The 20,203-nt window shown below is 51.3% G+C and overlaps 1 protein-coding gene across 4 annotated transcripts in view; it reads left to right on the plus strand.

The window, feature by feature from the left end:
• The window catches only part of LOC104484927 (D-beta-hydroxybutyrate dehydrogenase, mitochondrial), an 18,467-nt gene extending 9,620 nt beyond the window's left edge, over nucleotides 1-8,847 (plus strand). For 3 of the 4 annotated variants that reach the window (XM_086754429.1, XM_086754430.1, XM_086754427.1), the window contains 4 exons: nucleotides 481-622; nucleotides 4,678-4,830; nucleotides 6,524-7,051; nucleotides 8,681-8,847. In XM_086754429.1, coding sequence (XP_086610555.1) covers nucleotides 481-622; nucleotides 4,678-4,830; nucleotides 6,524-7,005 — 777 coding nt within the window. In that variant the 3' untranslated portion in view covers nucleotides 7,006-7,051; nucleotides 8,681-8,847. The remainder of the gene's footprint in view (nucleotides 1-480; nucleotides 623-4,677; nucleotides 4,831-6,523; nucleotides 7,052-8,680) is intronic. The other variant, XM_086754428.1, reaches the window with a different exon arrangement.
• Nucleotides 8,848-20,203: the final 11,356 nt, after the last annotated feature.

The raw sequence follows: 20,203 nt of genomic DNA on the forward strand, positions 1-20,203 counted from the left end.
GGCTCATCTGTAAACATTTCCTGCTGTGTCCTGTAGCATCAGACCATTTGCTGTTAGGCATGCCACAGGTGTCCCTGCTGTCTTCAATGGCATCTGACAATCCTGTTTCATTAGAAGCCAGGCAATATTTTGGAATGAGATGAGTATGGTGCTTAATTAGCCTTTAGCTTTTAAGCTTAGAAAATCTGACTCTGATTTGTGTACAAGTGTTTGCTATGTTACCTGCACAGCGTGGAGACTGAGGCAGCAGAGAGTCACCCATGGTTATTCCAGGCTGGCACAGTCTTTGACAGTGTTACAGATGTGAAACCCTTTGTGTGAGGAGCTGACAGCAGGGGTTTTGCGGCCCTTCAGAGCAGTAGGTAACTGATGCAGATATAGGGGCTGTGCTGGAGGGAACAGGAATATGGTAGTCGCTTGCAAGCTGCGTTACTGTTCTTTGTTTTTCTTAGTGGGACATCTTTCTTTTCTGGTGAACAGGATGAGAATGGAGATGGAGCCAGGGAGCTGAAGAACATGAAGTCAGATCGTATGCAAGTGTTACAGATGGATGTGTGCAGCGACCAGGAGGTGGCTCAGGCTGTGGATTTTGTGAAAAGGACCCTGAAGGAGCCAGAGGAAGGTATGTGGGGATCTTTGTGTTTCCAGCACAACTGACTCCTTACTGTGCTCACAGAATCCTTCTTACAGAGCAATCCCTGTGCTGGCCAGGTCGTTCCCCCTCTGCACCACCAAAAGAGGGTTAACAAGTCTGGAGTCCTGTGACAGTGTGTGGCTGGCAGTCAGGCAGTGCTCTACCCAAATCAGTGAGGAGAGTTGTCTTGCTGTTGATGTGCTGGCTACATGGAAAGAGACCAAGGCTGGCTGGAGGATTAGGCTCCAACTCTATGTCCCATAAAAAGTGATGAGTTGCACAAGAGCGTCTGTCTTTCTCCTTGAGTGTCCCTGAAAGGCATAGGATGGCTAGAGCCCCATCCCCTCATGGTGCTCCTGCAGACCAGCTCCTGGCTCGTGCAGACCTTTCTGTAGTGACCCTGCTAGTGAAGAGGAGATGGGCCCTGGCTGCTTAATGCTATCCCCTCTGCTGTGCTTGTACAATCTGTTCATGTAACTGAGTGCTGAGCTGGAGCACAAAACTGACCCGCCCCCAAACCTGGATTATTCTTCAGCTAGGTCAATCCATGCTTTCAGTTTGCCATGCAGCATCCCAGAGGTGATGCAAAGCAGGATCCAGGATGGACTTGGTGTAGACCACCTTAATCCTCACACCACCTTAATTGTGAGTCCAACTCATGGGTCCTAAGAGCATATGAAGGAAGACAGGAGTCCCTTCTGCATGCCTCTTTCCTTCTTGGAAGTGATTTGGCACTGGGATGTGAGCTTACAGTCAGAGTCCGGTGTGACACCACCTAACCTCTTCCCATGTGGTGAGGTTGAAAGGCTTGTGGCCTCCATAGGTTTCTCTGAAGCCTCTGCACAAGTAACAAGCTGGACAACAGCCGTAGACCCAGGCTGAGGCTGGACTCAAGTTTCACATCTGTGGCTCCAAGACTTAAGGGTCGTGTGGCTGGAGGGTGGTTACTTTTCTTGAAGCTTGGATGAGACTGCCATGGGCCTGTCATTGTTCACAGCAAGTATAAAGTCAGTAAATAACAGTAGCTCTGATCTTCATGCAAATTACGTTAGCACACCCTTCCTCCTAAAACAAGCATATGAAATGTAACTGAGTTACGTACAAGCTCTGATCCCACACATGTTCCCTCTGCATGATTTTTCTTCCTACACAATCACCTAGCCTTCATCACACATTTCCGTGCTTCTCAAGCTTTCCCTGAAGCGCCCAGCAACAGCAGTGGTGGCACGGAGCCATTTCCCATTGAGTGAAAGCTTGTAAGGGAGCCGCTCTGTTCCTTCTATAAACACAGCACTGTTTGCAAAACCATGGTGTAGCAGGGACAGAGGAGTCTTGCATCCTTGATCAGCAAGTTGGACTGGTTCCTCTTGCTCTTCAGAGCCTTATCCTGTAGTTGTTTGCTCCAGCACAGTGTGCAAAGCAGGAAAGGCTTCTTAGGGGCATCAGTGTGACTGAGGTCAAATAGTGCTCAATAAATAAGTGCTGAAACGTAGGGACTATTGAGACTGAAGTGCCTTGCACAGAGGTGCTTGTTGCACCCTGTGTGGCTGTGGAGGAGCTAGTGCAGAGCAGTTCTTGTGGTGTACATTTATGCCTCTTCTCACTGTGCTGTGTACATAAGGCTAAACTCATTTCGATGGGAGTGCCCCTGTTTGTTTTCCATCTTATGCAGTTCCCACTGTATTGTTGACCCTAAAGAAATAATAGCGATAAGGCTCTGCTCAGTAAACACACTGCTGTCCAGCAAACAGCTCTGTGAACAGGTACCTGTCAGCACTTTGTTCCGTACCTAACGTGACTTGATCGGTGAGCAAGGAAATTCCAGGAGTGAGCTATTGTAAACAGTGTTTTCATGAATGTTCCTGTATCTAACCTCATAACCAAAGAAATAGGAAGTAGTTGTAGAGAAATTTAAAATCAGGAATACTCTGCAGGGGTCAGTTTGGGACTGGGAGCTTAAGTCTTTTGTGGTCTCTGGTAAATTCCTGACACACTTGCTCTGTGTAGCTTCTTGTTATTAGTGAAATGACAGCATCAGATGCTCTGTTCCCATGCTCCTGCTAGTGATCAGAGCCTGCTCTGCAGCAGTGCAGGAGACCCCGTTCAGGCTGAGGTGCTGTGCTGGCTGCCAGATGAGTGTGAATCTTGGAGTTGTCTTGCCGCATTAAAACTGGCAGCTTCAGTAAGTGCAGCAGTGACAGGCAAGGGATCTTGGGCAGAGCAGGAGTAGAACTACCTGAGTGCAGCATTTAAAAACTTGATTAATAAAAACAGGAGTAAGGACAGGTGAGCAAGATGTTTTCTTGGCTTTTGCTGCAGGCCATGACTGAGCTGTTATCCCAAATAGCCCCTGGGCTGTTGTGGCCCGGTGGGGATTGGGAAAGAGTTATTCTGGAAAAGGACAGAGCTGCAGGCCACTGCACTGGAGGAATATTCACCATTGTCTGTCGGAAACAGGCGTGCAGGGCAAAATAAATGCTGGGATCACCATGTGAGAGCTGGGAGATGTGGGAATGGTGGCAGCTATGAGAGGCAAATAGGCAAATCCATTCTGGGATAGACCATGAGAGAATGGTTAACGTACTGTTACGGCTGAGTAGGGCATGACCTTCTTTGGTCCGCTATAGGTGGCGGTCAACAGCCCTCAGGGAAAAGAACTTAGCTGGGAACAGGGCAGGGTTATTGGGGCCGGTGTGAGAGTAGAGAACAGTCAAGCAAGGGCATGCTGGGGTCTTTACATTCACCAGGAGGACAAATTCCATTGGTATTTATTGAGCAATGGTAGAATATTGCAGTTTGCTTAGAGGGCTATGTTCAGCACAATACATGGTTATTATCTGACCATGAATAAACATAGACTGGAAGTTGTTAAAAGACTTTAATACATCAGGGCAGAGAAGCTGTGGAGCAGAAGCAGGGCAAACAGCTAAAAAAATTTTGAGAGAGCACTTGATAAGTTTTATCAACAGAGTGGCATGACGTGGGTGCTTTTGATAGCAAAGTCAGAGCTCCCTGGACATGAAGACTCCTTCTTAGCCCTGTGTTTGTTCTTGGTGGAGAGGAAGGTCAGGGAGTGGAAATGGGCCCTGACTCCAACTGAGTATTTCCACAGTGAAAAATAACTCTGGTGTAAGGTAGGACATCTAATGAGGAGCAACTCTATGATCTTGTTCCAGCTCTTCTGTTTGTTCCTCCTGCAGTTTATGGCTGCATAGTCCTGTGCTTCAGCGAATTCACAAAGTAGGGATTCAGTCCTATGGATGTTTGCCACTGGGACTCCTGCAGTAATTATTTTGAAGGGTCAAGTCCTCAGTGACCTGCTAAGTCCTGGACATGTAAGGGGCTCAGTACAGAAGCTCTTAGTAAATGCAGTCAATTTAATTCTGACAGGATTGCATGCACAAAAGATATTTGTTGTTAAATTCTAGTGGTTTTCTGGGTTGGTTGTAAATTTGCCATCTTCTGCTATAGTTAGAGTCGAGGGAAACCAAATACCTGGACTAAAATACAGCAGCTGTTAACTGAGTCATGAAGTTGCAGATTGATACCATGCACTCTCCAAAACAGTGTCAGAGTTGTGAAGGGGGTTTAGAAATCAAAGATATGTTTTCCTTTTTTTCTTTTCTTTTCTTTCTTTTTTTTTTTTTTTTTTTTTTTTTTTAATTGAGGGGAAGTCCAGCTCCCTCCAAATTGCAGAAGCCATGATAAAGTCACTGAGTGAAGACACACCTGGGACTAACAGGAGGTGTAAAAGAGGGTCAGCAAGATCCAGCCGCAGAAAGCCCCAGGACAGCTTTTGACTTTAGAGGAGACATTCAAGGAGGCAATGCTTGTGCTCACTCTCCCTGATGTTCCAAACAAGCCCTACTGGCTGCAGTTCTGGTATACCAAAAGTGTATTTCATCTCCTTGCTCTCTACAACTTTTTTCTACAAACGTGCCCAGTTCTTTGTGAAGGGGTTGTGTTACTTTGAATAACAAGGAAGGCAGCTGCTCTGTGACGCTCTTCCTCGTTCCACTCTTTAACCGTGTGTTTGTTGGCAGGTCTGTGGGGCCTGGTGAACAATGCTGGTGTCTCAACCTTCGGAGAGGTGGAATTTGCAAGTTTAGACAACTACAAGAAGGTGGCAGAGATCAACCTGTGGGGCACCGTGAGAGTGACAAAGGCTTTCCTGCCTCTCATTCGCAGAGCTAAAGGTACAGGCTGGGCAGTGTGGTGAGACTCAGAGCTTCTGCAGCACAGCAAAGAGGTAGCTGAAAATCACGACTCGGACTGTGCTTCGAGGAATGGCTGTGCAGTCCAAGGAGGGTGTCTGAGGCATGCAGGCAAACTAGGCAGCAGGGTTTAACGTGCTGTGTAAGCGTTTGGTAGAACAGGCCTCTCTTGGGGCAGTTTAGGCACCTACACAGTAGGTGCTATCTTAAACATTCCAGGATATCCGAGACCTTTATGCAGTGCTGGCAGATATGACACAGGACTCCAGGCTACCTTTAGAAAAAGTGACTGGAGGCCAGACAAGATAATCCTGACCTCCTGAGTCCACCAAGTGCTTATATTTGGATAACTGAATCTTCTCCCTTCATGTTATTCAATTCATAGATGATTGCAGAGTGGCAGTGGTGGAATAAATGAGTCAATAACAGCCATTTTAGGAATCTAACAAGACAACAGTATTATCAAAAGTCTTTGTTTTATATTAAAAAAAGATATGTATGGGCAGAACCCTGAAGAGCTTCTTTATTTAGCATGTGTGGGAGAATGCTGGCACAGCTGTGTGTTCTGTGCGGACAGAAAGGGGTTATAGTGAGAAGATTGCTCAGATACCATTTCCAGAAAGCAAGTACTTCCTAAATAAGCCCCGTCTCACTACAAAAGGTAGCTTACGCATCACGTCAGCAGGTGGTTCTCACAGTCCTTCCAAGCTGCACTTAGGTCTGGGATTAGAGAGCAGAGCGGCCCACTTGTTTCTCGGCTAAAATTTCAAGCTGCAAAATGGTGTCATGCTCCATGGCTGTAAAAATCCTCTCTATAAAAATAGCTGCTGAGATTTCAAGGGCCTGCTTTTAAGTGCATCTGAAACCATAATTGCACACATTTTGTCTTGGTGAAGGACAGAGCTACCCACAGAAGAGTGACCACTGCTATGACTGCTCCTAGGCAATGGGTGATGTAACACAGGCTGCCGGAGCTCTGGAAATCAGGTTGGCATGGGCCGCTGGTGAGAGTTAGGACAGTTGCTCTTCACTGCCCTGTAAACAACAGCACCTCAAGTCTCTTCTCCATTTTTCCCAGGCATGTAGGTAGTACTCTGGGCGCTCCTGGCCAGCCAGCTGGGTGAGCAGGCTCTGCTGCTCGTGCTGCAGGTTCAGAGAAACCTCTACTGATTCTCTGCCATCCAGCTCAGGTCTAAAAGCATGTAGCTGTGCTAGGCAGAGTGGCTGCAAATAAGCTGTCGTGCTTACAGAAAGAACCGGAACGCTTGTACAGCGTGACGCTGTGTTGTGTGCTTTCCAGCCCGTAACACTGCTAGCTGGGAGCTTGAACTCTTCTCTGATGGGTTACAGGAGCAGGGCACCCTGATGTGAGAGCACACAGCTAGTAGTCTCAGAAGATCTGGGTACTTCCCTACTTGGAAATTAGAAGGGAAATGTCTTGTATGCTTTGTAAATAATTTTTAATACAGGGGCAGGCATGCATACCGTCTATGGAGGAGGTCAGAGCAGGGGCTAGCCTTGCTTGAGTCGGGAGAGAGGCTCCTTAACAGGGGATTTGCATGCTTCTTCAAGGTTCAGATTTTATAAATCAGCATCCAACAAAGCACCTTTTTACTAGGATGTTCTGGCTGCTGCTTTTGCAGCCCATCAGCTCTCCCTGCTCTTTTCTCTCTAGGCCGTGTGGTGAATATGACAAGCATGTTGGGACGGATGGCGAGTCCATCTCGCTCCTGTTACTGCGTTTCCAAGTTCGGGGTGGCAGCCTTCTCGGACTGCCTTCGGCAGGAGATGTACCGCTGGGGTGTTGGAGTCATCCTCATTGAGCCCAGCAACTTTGTGGCAGCGACAGGCATCCTGACTGCAGATGGCATCGACAAGCAGGCTGAGGCACTGTGGAGCGGAGCCAGTGACACTGTGCGTGAGGACTATGGGAGGGAGTATTTCAGTCACCACGTGGCCCTGATGAAGTCCTTCGTTAACAGTGGCCTGAAGGACATGTCTCTGGTCTTGAATGACATCACCGATGCGCTCACTTCCCCGTACCCAAATAACCGTTACAATCCCATGGAGACCTACTGGTGGGTGAGGCTGCAAGTCATGACTCACCTGCCCACTGCCGTTGCCGACTGGCTGTACGTCCCCGGAGCCACCCTGTAAATGGCCGTCCTTCAGGCACCCTTCCAGTGCTCGTACGTACGCACAGGTTAGAGCTGACTTAGGGCTGCTCTGCACGCTTTTTTTGCATCTCCCCTGTAGATGTATGTGCTTTCACTTCAGGTTACAGCTTCAAGTCTTGTCTTGTGAAATGCTGAGAATGCCATGGCTTTTCTGGTTTGTTTTTTTGTTTGTTTGGTTTTTGTTTGGTTTTTTTTTTCCTAGTTCTTGCTCTTCATATTGCCTGCTGTCCTGATTGATGTTGAAATGTCTTTTTCTTTCAACTGTGGGTGAGGCAGAAGAAGGTTAACATAGTAGGTCAAATCTGAGGCTACTGTAATTAGGTCAGCAGAGTTTCCCCAGTGATAAATTTGGCTCATTAATGGGCTCGTTTTTCCTTGCAAGGACAGGCTGCTAATAGCAGAATAAAGCTGTTGCTATGAGATGTCTCGAAGGGAGAAACTAAAATGGGAAACAAAAGCAGAGTTTTCCATTTGATTGAAAGTGGGTCAGTCGCAGCCTTCCATTGTTTTCATGATGCTGCTAGGAAGCTCTGTGGCACTGTGACTGTCTGCTCTTTCCAGGAAAACAGCAGCACTGCCTCTAAACAGCCTCATTACCTAGCTTGGGGGAGGGGTCAGATCCCTGCAAAGGACAGTTTTTTCCCTCCCAGCACCGTGGCCTGGAACTGCCAGAGCCAGCGACTGCAGGCAGGCTGGGCAGGGAAAAGCCCTTCTAACAGTGAGCAAGGTCTGAGCCGTCTCTCAGTCAGTCCCTGGGGATGCTGGAACTTGCAGCCTCTCTCCAGCTGCTCCTGCTGAGCTTTGTGGGACAGGCTTGAATCTGAAGTAGCAAGTAACTTCGGCTCCTCTAACTGCTACCTTAGGTACAGGAGCCTGTGGTACAGACACTGTCCAGCTGTCCCCGTGCTTCCCTCACGTCACTGCTCCATGCTAGGCTCCCTCTTGCTGGTGAGAGAGCTGCTCTTGCTTTCCCAAATCCGTTTTTCTGTTTCATCCTCTCTGCACTTGAATAGTGGCAGGGCACTGTGCAGCCACTATGAGCTCTGGAAGGGTGCTTTAAGTGACACTTTTTTTTTTTTTTTTTTTTTTGTAATATTGCACAATGAAATTTCCATGTCACACATGATTGTTTCCTCAGAGAACCTCCTGATAATTGGCATGAGTTGCTTGTGCACAGTATCTCCAAGGGTGTCTCCTGTTTGCCATGTAGAGGGATTTCAATCATTTTTCCAAGTGCTGGGGGCTGCCTGGCTTCATGCCCCGTTCCCTCTGTCCCAGTGGTGACCACTAGCCGAGCAGCCAGCGGGCTGCGGGCACTGCTGCCTAGGCTGGGACCCTGCTCTCTTACTCGAGGGATCAGCTTTCCCTTCCACTGCTAAACTTTGTTCTGTTTTGTCTTATGTGAGATTAAGGGGCTATGAAAAGAGCTTATCGTTTGCTCTTTCCTCATCTGTCTCTGCTAGCTCTGACTTGGAAACTGTGCCATAAACTTTTTATATGCCGCTGGCTGTAAATGCTTGGAGTCTGCATGCAGTTGTGAATGCTGTGATGCCTGAGGAAGGAAGCAGGCTTCCCTTGGAGATGCTGTGGAGGTAGCTCGTATTACAAGTAACAACTACTGGAAATGCTGGCCGTGCAGTTCTTTTCTATTACAGATCATGAGCACATGGAGTTGGCCTGGGATCCGGGACTGATCCCACTGAACTGCAGCTTAAGCAGTGTTGTAATCACCTCTTCCTCCTGCACTGTGAAATGTGAGTAATGTTAACTAACACTGATTTGCACAGAGAGAAAAATAAACTGAGAGATTTGTAAAGCACAAGTCTGTGTCTCCAGTGCTCATTTCTACATTGTTTTTGCCACCCAGTTTGAATCTGAGGTCGAGATTTAATTGGGCTCAGTAATTAAGAAGGTGGTGGTGGTTCAGCAGGTGGTGGGTCTGTGGAGGCTCAGCAAGAACTGCCTGGAGCAGGTCAGGTAGTATGACCCATTTCATCAGCAGAAAGCAGCTAGAGAGAGGCCTCTCTGCAAACACACACATCATGGGTGTTTGTATTTTATGTGGTTTCCCTCAAATAACACTGTTGAGAGTGGTGCTGTACATTATTCACTGCCTCAGTGCTCTGCGGCTGCCTGGTAATAAGGATTTAGCTCTTCTCTCAGACAGAATGGAGACTTGCAAACCAAGAAGTGTCCACGTGAAGGACCTTGTGGCCGAGTCAGGGTTAGGATTTCACAGCATGTGAGCCCCAGTCCCTTCCTCTGCCCCCAGAAGTGCTCAGGTGAGCTGTCAGTGCCTGACCTGGTTTCTGCCTGGGTGGGAAGCGCTGAGTAGTTAGTTGTCTAGGGGCAAGAGGAGCAGAGTGCTGGTGCAGGAAGAGCAAGTATAAAGTGTTTCTGTGTGGTGCAGGATGAACAAGTATAAAGGGTTTCTGTGTGGTGCAGATGATCACGTGAACTCTGAGCCTGGGGAGCAAAGCCAAGGTGACCAAGCAGGTCCCTTCCCATCTTGAGCTTCCAGCAGCCATTCAGTGAAAACTTGTTTCTGAAGTCTGTTCCCTGAGGCAGCCAGACCCTTGTTTGCCATCATAGTGTTGCATTAATGCACACATTGAGGGCAGATCGTTGTCTTGCTGGTGAGTAACTGAGGGAAGAAAACTCAGTTCCATTTGACAGTGACCTTCAAAGGCAGAGGACGGAGGAGACAGACGGAAGTTCAGTGAAGTCCCCTGGAAGTCCATGCTCACTGCTGCTGTGGCATCCTGCAAGGAGTCAGGCTGCCGAAGGTGCCTGTGGCTTTCCTTTCAAGAGCCAGCTGCTGAGGCCGTGGCAGTGTGCTACCTTTTTCTGCATGTTTCTCACAATGCTTTGGAAGACAGCGGTAGTACAGCTCCTTGCTGCACCCTTTAGCCTTTGTAAAGTGTTTCTGTTTTCCCTTTCGGATCAGTGTGGTTCTCTGTGATGGCACTGGGAACCAAGAGGTGGTCTCTGCATGTTGTGTTTGCTCTGGTTCTGTTTAACACAGCAAGGAGCCTCCTAAGCAAGCGCTGTGAGTCTGGATACTCCAGATAGCTTCAGGTTCTTTGTCTTGACAAAACCCAGGTCACACAGTGTCCCCCAGACCTCATGGCACCAGTGGTTCCTGACTTAGCTCCAACATGACACCCCCACTAGCAGCAAAGGGAGAGTTTAGAAAACAAAAAGTTTACTGCAGGTGAAGTGAATAAAGATAATCTCTAAAAGCCGAGGGAAAGCAGAAGCTTTTCTCTGAGTGGCAGGAGCTACGGAGGAAGTGGTTCATTTCAGGCAGAGACAAGAAGCTTCTATGGAGATCCCTCACTGACAGTCCTGTATGTGTTTATCTCTACAATGGGCTACACAGGATGGGAACAGACGCTTTTTCCTCTGGGCTTTCCACTGTCACGAGTGGCTGATGGTGTTTGCTGTTCTGATGTGGCTGAAGAGCCATCTCCAGGCTGTGGAGCTGGCCTGGAGATGCGCTGTACCAAATGTGAGCTGTGCAGTGTTACTGGGAACTATGCTTGACAGTCTGCCGGGCAAGAGCTAGCATTTGGAGGAATGTTTGTAGGCAGTGGGATGTGATTTCTCTTAGAGAATGCTGACCATCACAATATTTGTGTGTGCCACTTTCCTCCCAAGTGGTGGTCCTTTACGTGCTGTCTGGTTACTGAGCACTGGCAAAAAAACAGCGCAAGGGATGCCAGGGTGTCTGCAAAGTGGCTGCTCCTCTCTGCCTCGCGGGCCCAGCTATGGATACAGACGATGCATATGACTGACTTGTGGCATGGTGGCACTGTCTGCTATGTAACCTGTGCTTTGACCCCTGGGATGGAGTCAGTAGGTGTTAGGGAAGAGTTTAGGACTTGAGAAGGATTTGTGCATGCCTGGCTCTGAAGCTGCAGCTGAGGAACTGTCAGAAATGTTATTGGGTAAAGGAGGCTGGTGATGGCAGTGCTTTCACATACAGCAACGGCCCTGACAACAGCATGGGAGATTACCCAGGGCAACTCTCCTCTGCTCCGGGTCAGGGCTTTACCTCTGCTACCCCAGCAGTGCTCTCCCTCTCCCAAAGGTCTCCGTGTGAGAACTCGCTGCCTCTTGGGTGGGCTGCCTCCCCCAGGGCTCCTTGCCTTCCTTGGGAAGAAATTAAAGAAAAACATCAATCAGCACTATCAGGAAAAAAAAAAAAAAAAAAAGGAAAAAATGTTAAGCATGTCAAATGAAGATTAGGGAGCTGTGCTGAAGACCTCTGCAACAGCCACAACAGGTCAGAAAGCTGCTGAGGTCCTTCCTTGCACAGAGAGATGCTGGCTCTGCCACTCTGCCAGCAGCCAGGGCAGCGCATGGGAGCAGGACACCTTTGCTCACTTGCTGCTTCTGCGGGGAGCTCTGCTTGTCGGCACCCAGATCTGCATCAGTGCCACCCAGTGCACCCTGAAATAGGACCCTTGCTTAGCATTTTAGAAACTTCTAAGACCTAGAAAACCCAAGGTGGGTTTATCTTTCTGGTGTGGAGACCTCCCCTTGAACATGGTGGTGTTGTGTAAATAGCAACAGCAGCACCCATCCTTCTGGCTGGGGTTTTGAAACATGAGTTTTCAGCTTCTTGTGCAACCACAATGCTGAGAAATGTCTTAGACACAAACCAAACCCAACTCCAGCAGGTTTCTCAGCCAGCAGCCTGAGCCCTGGGGATGGGAGAGATGCTACAAATAGCATGAGAATTTGTAATGGAGCCAGCTCCACCTCCGGGGCCTGGCCTGGAGCCAGGTACAGTTAATTCATTCTCAGCAGTGCTGGAAGGGCCACGGCGATGCTGCTGATACAGCCATATCCTCCTCTCCCCTGGCTCTCTGTGAGGAGGGGAGCAGACCTGTGTCTTCACCTCACAACAGTGATGTGAAAGAATACTTTTGCCCTGACAGAAGCTTACCAGGAGGCACGAAGCGGCCATGCGTGCAGGTCTCCTGCAGCACACGGTGGCTCCTCTGGCCATATCTTGGTAGTGAAGCAGCTGTTCTGAGCACTCAGGGGATGCAGGGAGAGGCGTGCGCTGACCTGGTGAGCTGTGCTGCGAGCACATCTCCCGCTCCAGGTGTGCGGGCAGCGGGGCTGGCGGTGGCATCAGCTCACTGGGGCAGAAAGCAGCTCTGGGTACCGTGCTTGGCTGAGTCAGTGCTCAGGTGCAGTTATCACACAGATGGCGCAGTGAACATGTGGTAATTCCCTTCCCTCAGGGTGGTTTAATTTGGTTCCCTGAGGGTGGTTTGCCTCACAGCCCTTTTTGCCAACAGAGCAGTAACAGAGTGGGTCTCTGCCCACCCCCTTGCCTGTGGGTGTGCAGTATCACTTTCCTCTGCCCGTAACAGAGAAGCTCTTTGTGTTTTGGTCCCGTAGCTATGGTCAGGGAGGCATTTTTCTGTTATCTTCTGATAAAGCACATCATTATCAGGTCATCCTTAATGAAGGAACCCTTGCCACTGGGCAGCTTTGAGCCCCAAGGAATTGACATGGAGGAAGAGTCTGAAGTTTTCTGGCTCTTTGGAAAAACATCTGTATTATTAAGAGTGAGGGTTTCCAAGACTCGGTGGTACTGCTATGCCATTGCCAGCTCTGCAGCTTCATAGCCCTTGCATCACGAAATTGGCCACAGTACCATGAGTTTTATATGTTTGCTTTCAAGAGTACATGGTGACATTTGGTCTTCCTACCAGGTCCTCGCTCTTGCCTTCCCCTGTGCCTGCCTGTTCCTAGCCAGCACAGCACAAGGTTGTCCACCCCCCAAGCACGGCCCCTCGTATGAAAGCTCTTTCTCGTGCAGGACCTGACAGATGATGTTGTGAAGAGCAGTGAAGTTTCTCAGTCTTTGCCAGCTCCAGCACACAGCCAGAGCAGCTCTGGTCACCTGAAAGTCTAGCAGATGTTCCTTCCCTGTGTTTGCCAAGACATCAATGAAAGTAGAAACAGGTAAAGTCAAAGAAAGAATTTCTACTTTGATTGTAGAGCGTGCATTCTGCAGAGTAGCCAGGTAAGAGCTGGTCTGTTTTAACAGCATAATGGAAAGACTTCTGCCTGGGACTGAGATCCAGCACTTCCAGTCCTGGCACTGCCATGAGCTTGCTACGTGCCCTGAACAAATCACTCTGCCTGCCCCAAGCTCCCTTACCATCCTAGCCATCTTTGCCACCACCGTGCCCATGCTGGAAAGTGGAAAACCAAAAAGTACACATTGCAATGCAGTGCAGTGCTGTTTGATTCATTTTGTTGTTACAACTGACGCCAGAACAGATGTTATCCCCCTGTCCATAGGCTGAATTACTTTTTGTGGCAGAATAAAAAATGTGGCGTCTCTAGTCTTCTGCGTGAAGCAGCTACAAGTGGCTTATAAAGTCCTCTGAATTTTTATAGCTTCAGGGAGAAGGTGCCAGGGTTGAGGGCAGACATTAACACTGTTGTGCTGCTTTTAAATGGGTACCAAGGTTAACCATCACCCCACGGGCACCTTGCCCAGGGACCTTGAACTCAGCTTGGGGGAAAGCTCTACATCGTCTTTTACTGCTGAACTCCAGGGCCTCCCTGCCAGAGAAATCGTGCTCCCGGGGGTGCTGGTGGTACCTGTCACCTTGAGGGGTCAAATGCTGTAGGAGAAGTCGTTTTTCCTGGTGGGACTTTAACCAGGGTTACTATGGCAATCAGTCAGCAGGCTGCCAGCACCGCCGTCTTTGCATCTCCTTCCCGGTTTCTGCCGGCTCAGGGGTGCTGAAGCATTCGGAGCACAGCGGAGCACCTTCCCTTTCTGCCGTTAATGAGATGCAACCGTTGCTCCGGGAAGCATGGCTAATGAGGGAGCCAGCGGAGAGGGAATGCACCCTGGTAAGGCCCCATGGCTCCATCACCTACCGCAGGAAGGGGCATGGCAGTCCCTGTGTCCCACTGGAGATATCCAGTGGGTGTCTGGAGTATGGCTGAACGGCTCCTCTTCTGGAAAGCAGAGCATGAACGCTTGTGCAGGTACCTACCCCGACAGCCCTCTGGAGAGGAAGGGGATCAAGCGCCCCAGTACAGCCGAGGTGCACTTTGATAGTGGGAGAGTGCCTACAGGAAATCTGCCTGAGTGCTCAGGAAAGGCTTCGAGCTGGCAATGGCCATCTTCCAAGAGGACAAGATAGTGTGGTGGCTTGGCTCTGTGGCACAGGGTAGCTTAGATGCAGGACAGTCACCCCGTGGCTGCAGGGGCCTGTCTCTCCCAACCAGTGATTCCAGCACTGATTTTTCTCGGAGCCAGCACTGGTGTGGGGATGGTGCTCGTGCTTTTACCGAGAGCTGCTGCCACACCACATGCACACATAGGAAGGACTTCTCCTCCCCATCTTCCTCACATGCCCTCAGCCCCCACAGTAAGTCCCATCCTCATCCCCCCCCCCAACACAAACTCTTTCGCCTGAGTCCCTGAGACTCTGCATCCCCTAGAGCACCCCTCTTTCTCACTGCTGCCACTTTTCCCCTGACCCACCCATGAGCTCCCTCAAGCCTTGGGGACACTCATGCCAGGTGGCCTCTGCCCACTTGCAGCACTAATGGCAGCAGGAAGACCCCAGCTCGCCGGGGGCAGCATGGCGCTCGGCACAGCCGCGTCTGGCTCCTGGTTCAGGCCGCTCTCCATGGGAAGGGGCTGGGAGCTGGCTTCCAGCTCTGCCTGCACACGGGCACTTACAGACTCAGAACCAGTCCCAGGCTGGTCCACTGCATCCCACGGAAGTTCCTACACTCCTATTCATCTGTCCTGGTGTGGGAAGCTTTTGCTCTATTCCATGGGTAACAACCATTTTGCAAGAATAATTATGGCTGAGAGTGTAATGTATGACATCTATTTTCAGAAAAATTCAGGTTAATTGGATAAAGCATCCATTGTCTCACTCTGAGTCTCTTCACATGAAGTACCTGCCCGGCTAGTATCCCCAGGGCGCAGCACAGGGAAAAGCATTTTTAACACTGTCTAAACTAATCACTTCTAAAAATCTCCTGACTTGTTTGAACGAGACTCGCTATGAATGGTATCTCTGTGCTGTTTCAGACTGTAACTATATATCGAAGCAAAGTCAGAGGACTGACCACTGAATTTATGTTATTTATTTTCTGTATAACGTGAACTCCAGTCTAGCAAACACTTAGGCCTGTGTTTCAACACAAGGCATGTGTGCGCGGGCTCGGTGGCCTCAGTGCAGCTATTCATGGGGAAAGGCAAACACGTATGCTAGCGTCCTTGCACTCTGCAGCCTGTGTGGAGCGATGTGACTGGCTCTTTCAGAGAAGGGATTCTCAAAATTCTCCTCCAACCTGTGGTGTGAGATCGGGGCGCTCAGAGACGGGGGCTGGAAGTGCTGTGCTGGCCTGTGGAAAAGTCCATCAGGACCAAAGTGCCGCCCTCACATCCAGATCTTCCCAGTGTGTATACAGAATGTATACAAAACAGTCTTGCAGTGTAGGAACAGGGGATACCTGAAACACCCTCAAACTCCGTGTGTGATTTCTGCGCTTCTGGTAGCTGATGTGAATTGCTGACCTGCTCTGAAGTGCTCCTGCAGCCAGAGACCCCACATCCCCGCTGAAGGGCTCCCTGCCTGGCTGGCAGGATGGCATCATCTGCAGGAGATTTCCTCATTGCATTTCTTAGTGCAATAGAATCTATTCTCTCTTTCCGTGAGCGGAGCTGCAGTTACCCACACATTATAAATCTATGTTGCGAGGAAGATGTAGGCTGTATATAGGTCACAGAAAATAGAATTGTATAACTGTATTAACGTGCTCCTGAGGTAAAGTGCTGAAATATGCTTTAGCTGCAGAAAACAGGGCTGTGGGCTTTAAATAGCCGTACTTGGGCATCTCTTGGACAGAGCTGGTGATGCCGCAAACAGATCACTCTGCCTCCCCCAGGAGAACAGAAAGTCCCGTTGCAGGAGGTGCTCTCAAAGTATGTTTAATGACATTTTTTAAAGCATTTAAAATAAATTTCAGTATGCTAGGGGCTGCTTAAAGAGTTCAGAAAAAAAGCATCATGAATCCACGGGAGAATGTGGGAGCTATCCCCCCAGAGGCTGGATGCAGAGAATGGCAGCAAGCACCGGGGTGCCAGCTGGGGCTCAGCTCGGTGGGGCGCAGACGCGCCCGTGCGAGGGGGGAGCAGCACCCTGAGTGAGCTGCGGCAACCAGGGCCCCGCAGCACCCGTGGCACGTAAATCCGAGCAGGTGTTCCCAGACAGGGGCCCACGGGAGTCCGGTAGGAGACGGCGGGATCGGCTCTCGCATCCACTGGAGAAGTCCTACTCTGCCCCCTTCTGCTGTGCTCGTCCTCGCTGCTCTCACTGGGAACGAATCCTGGCTGAACGCCTGCCCTGCCCGATACCCAGCCTGTGCTGTGACAACCCCGCGGCAAAATGCAACCACACAAGGATTTTTTTTACCGTATGTAGCAGCATAAGGCTGGCCTGGTGAGGGGCGCTCCTGAGACACACTGAAAAGCCAGGATTCACTGCGCTGCTTCACCGCTGGATTTTAGGGTGAGCACATCCACAGGGTGGAGATGCCACCGGGCCAAAGCTGTATCGCCAGTCCAGCTCCAGCTCTGCAATGTAGTTCTGTCTGCAGACACTTGTCCTGCTATCTCTTTTCTACCTCTTTGGCTTTGGTTTTCTTTGCTCTGATTGGCTTTTTCTACTTTTGGAAAAGCAGGGATCCCTCTGGCTCCTCTCTCCAGGGACTGGTGCGCTGAGCAGGGCAGGGAGTGGGTCCTTCCTCGGAGCCCTGCCAGAACTGCTGCTGGTCCTGCACAGCAGGGTTTGCCCCTTAAATAATAATATCTTTTTTAGTTTTACAGCTTCTTAAATCTCTCTGTTTGGTTTCTTGTGTTTTGAACTCATACCTGGATAACTTCCAGTGTGGAGAGCTACTCACTAATTGGATCTACATGAATCACAACATCTTCCATGCACTTGCCTTGGACCAAGCTTCCGTATCCCAGAGGCCAGTTCACACTTCCAGAGTCTGTCTGTTTCCTTTGCTGTCATAACTGCAGTTTGAAATTTTAAACCATTTTGCATGACCAGATTTCAAAGCACTTTCTGTCACTCCTAGAAGCAGAGGAACATTCCCACCTGCCTTCCTGTTCTCTGTCTTGTCTGTTGCAAGCTCGATTTTGTTTCTATACGCATGTGGCAACTTGTTTGGCCAGCCCAAAGCCCCGTTTCCTTCAGAGGAGGGAGAAAAGCAAGAAAAACGAACTTGCAGGAAAAAAAGACAGGGAGAGGAGGGAAGGCACCTCCTGAGGCAGGAAGAGCTGTCCATGCACACAACGGTGTCTCCGTGGCAGCAGTCTCTGGACTCCCAGGATATCCTGGGTCCCAGGATAGGATGCCCCGACACCACAGGTCACAGAGAGGCTCCAGCATTGGGGCTTCAAAGGCAGCAGGCCTGAAGGCAGGATCTGTTCATGCAAAATGGTGCAAAATAGCCATGACTGTGGCACCTCTCCAGCCCCTGTGCATTTGGGTTGCTCAGATGCCGTTTGGAGATGGAAGCTTCCTCATGGGGATGGGCATGGAGCCCTGGGCTAGTGGATCCCAAGGCTGGAGCTGGTGGTGTCCCACAAGCAAAGCGTGTGCCCAGAGCTCCTGGTCCCTGCACTGCTTCTGCTGGAGGATTCTGCCGTGGGTGACAGCTTGGGCAGTTTCTAGGCTGTCCTAAATAATGTCAAGGGCTGGACCATGTCTCATCACAGGGTTGAGGTGATGGTGTCACTCTAGCTGCTCTCCCATCCCGTGGCAGGTGCAAAGCTGCTGGGGGCTCCTCTGCAGCTGCTGAAATCCCAGCTGGGGGACACGGCATGGTAAGACAGCCTTTCTCTGGGGTGCCCAGAGCTGATTTCAGGGTGCCCTGGGGTGTGCAATGGGACAATCTCTGCACTAAGCCAGGTTACCTGCAGGCAGAGCTTCAGGGGTGGTGTGGCACTGCCCTGTCCCAGCCCTCAGCTGCCTGGGTTTTACCTGCAGCTCCAGCTCATTCCAACAAGGGGGTTTCTTTGCTAGCAGCACTCAATGCCGTTGCCTCCTCTCCCCAGGGCCAGCTGAGCCTTGTCTCTGAAATGGACAGCTGGGTAACACGAGAAAATCCCAGCCGACGTAGCCCATCTGTATGTGCCCCTCACCCCACGCACGCCACTCGTGGGCCCCGCGCGCAGGGCAGCCTCACCTGCCCACCCTGGACGTGCTGTGTAGCTCGTGTCGCCTCACTCCCACCCCACGTGTGCTTTGCACCCACTTCTGCCTCCCCGTGCGTGGGCTCTGCCCATACACCCCATCAGCACCCGCACGCGCCTCACGGGCAGCGCTGCCGTGTCCTCCAACCCCTGTGGCACTTTGCCCTCCGCGTGTTGCGCACGCACCCCATATGCCTGCCTTGCAGCTGCCTCGTCACCCAGAAATGTGGGGGAGGCTTCATTCTTGCATGAAGTGTTCAGAGCGTGTCTGTGCCCCCCTCCTTTGCCCTGGTTCCCCCCCCCCAGCTCTCCTCCTTCCTGTCCTCCCACCCCTGCTCCAGCTTCCTGCCCTTTGATGTGCCTCCCCTCCTCTGCTCCAGGGTACAAACTGCTTACCAGGTGGAGATGACTTCTCCCCACCCCACAATTAGGTGCAATTATAAGGTTATGCTGTTCCTTGAGCCCTTGCTCTGGTGTGCACTGAAGGCAGACGGGCTCACGAGCAGAGTCCTGCTCTGGGCTAACGACCGGTGGGACATGGAGCAGGGCCCTGATCTATGCGGGCGAGCGGCACCGGTGGTGCTGGAGGTGGGATGACAGGAAGGACTTGGTGGTGCTGGGGCTGGGGTGGCCACTGAACATGTCCTGGCCTGGTGGCCTGAGCAGGGACTCAGCCACAGGAGCCCAAGCCTGTAGATAGCTGGGTGCTTCCTGCCGCGGTCAGGCAGAGCCCAGAAATGTGCCCCTGGGGAAGGTGCAGCCAGCGCTCGCGTGGAGACAGGTCCCAGCAGCCAGCAGCCAGCTTGGCTGTCAGCTCTCATCATCTGTGCTTCAAGGCGTGCAGCGCCTTGGCACCCACAGGATGCCTCTTGGCTTGTAGGGCTTCTGAAAGCGCTGTCTTTGGCTGCAGGTGGGACCTCCGTGCCTCCTACCAAGACAGAGGTTTGCTTCCACTGCTGTTGGTGCTGGCTGCGAGGGAGCTGGTGGCTACAGCAAAGTCCACCCCACACGTCACCCTCGCTCTTGCTGGGCTCAAGAAGTGTCAGGTCTTGGTGGCTCCTGGCTCCTCATCACCTCCTGGCCAGCTCCCAGGTGAATGCATATTCCTGCAGCAGCTTTCACAGAGCATGGCTGGGTGAACAGCTCGCTGCTCCCCTGTGACCTTGGCCGCAGGGTGCCAGGAGCCAAAGATGCCGTGCCTGGCCACCTGGGCATGTCTCTGCAGGGCAGCCCTTGGTTGCTGGGCAGTGCCTGGAGGTCAGAGCAGGCACGAGCCCCTCCTGCTGCAGCAGGGCAAAAGGCTTTGTCAGAAATGCTCCATCCGAGGGCCAAACACTGCCACCACAGCCAGGGAGTCCTCACCCCATCCCGCAGGAGAGTGCAGACGTGGATACGCGCACCAACGCAACCTCCACGTGCTTGTCCTCATGCGCGCAGGGCAAAGGCTCTGCTGTGGCCAAGGCTGGAGAGAAGGCCAAGTTCAGGACTAAAACTGAGCTCGCTGGTCTGCCTCGTGCAGGGAACCCCACCTCCGCAGCGCACCATGGCAGGGCAGCGCTCGTGCCGCTCAGGTCAGGGCATCTGCCCAGGGTTTTTCTGATTTCTAACCTGTTTGTGTCACAAGAGGTGCAGATGAACGTGAGGCTTGCAGAGGGTCTGCAGGACACCTCTGACTGATGTGGGCTGCCAGAGCAACCCCATTGGGACATGCACACGGTGGCTGCCAGGCCGCTGAGGGAGACGGGTGCAGGCAGGGAGAGCCCCTGCGTGCTCCCCTGCCCCGTGACAAGCGCTGCAAGCAAAGCCACGGAGCGAGCGCTCCCCTCGAGCTCCTCATCCCTGCCAGCACTGCAGGGTTTGCTTTGGACGAGCCGTGCTCAGCTGCGATGGCCATCGAGGTCCTGGG

The sequence above is a fragment of the Chlamydotis macqueenii genome, chromosome 9 (genome assembly GCF_036417535.1).
Source record: "Chlamydotis macqueenii isolate bChlMac1 chromosome 9, bChlMac1.mat, whole genome shotgun sequence".
Classification (NCBI taxonomy): Eukaryota; Metazoa; Chordata; class Aves; order Otidiformes; family Otididae; genus Chlamydotis; species Chlamydotis macqueenii.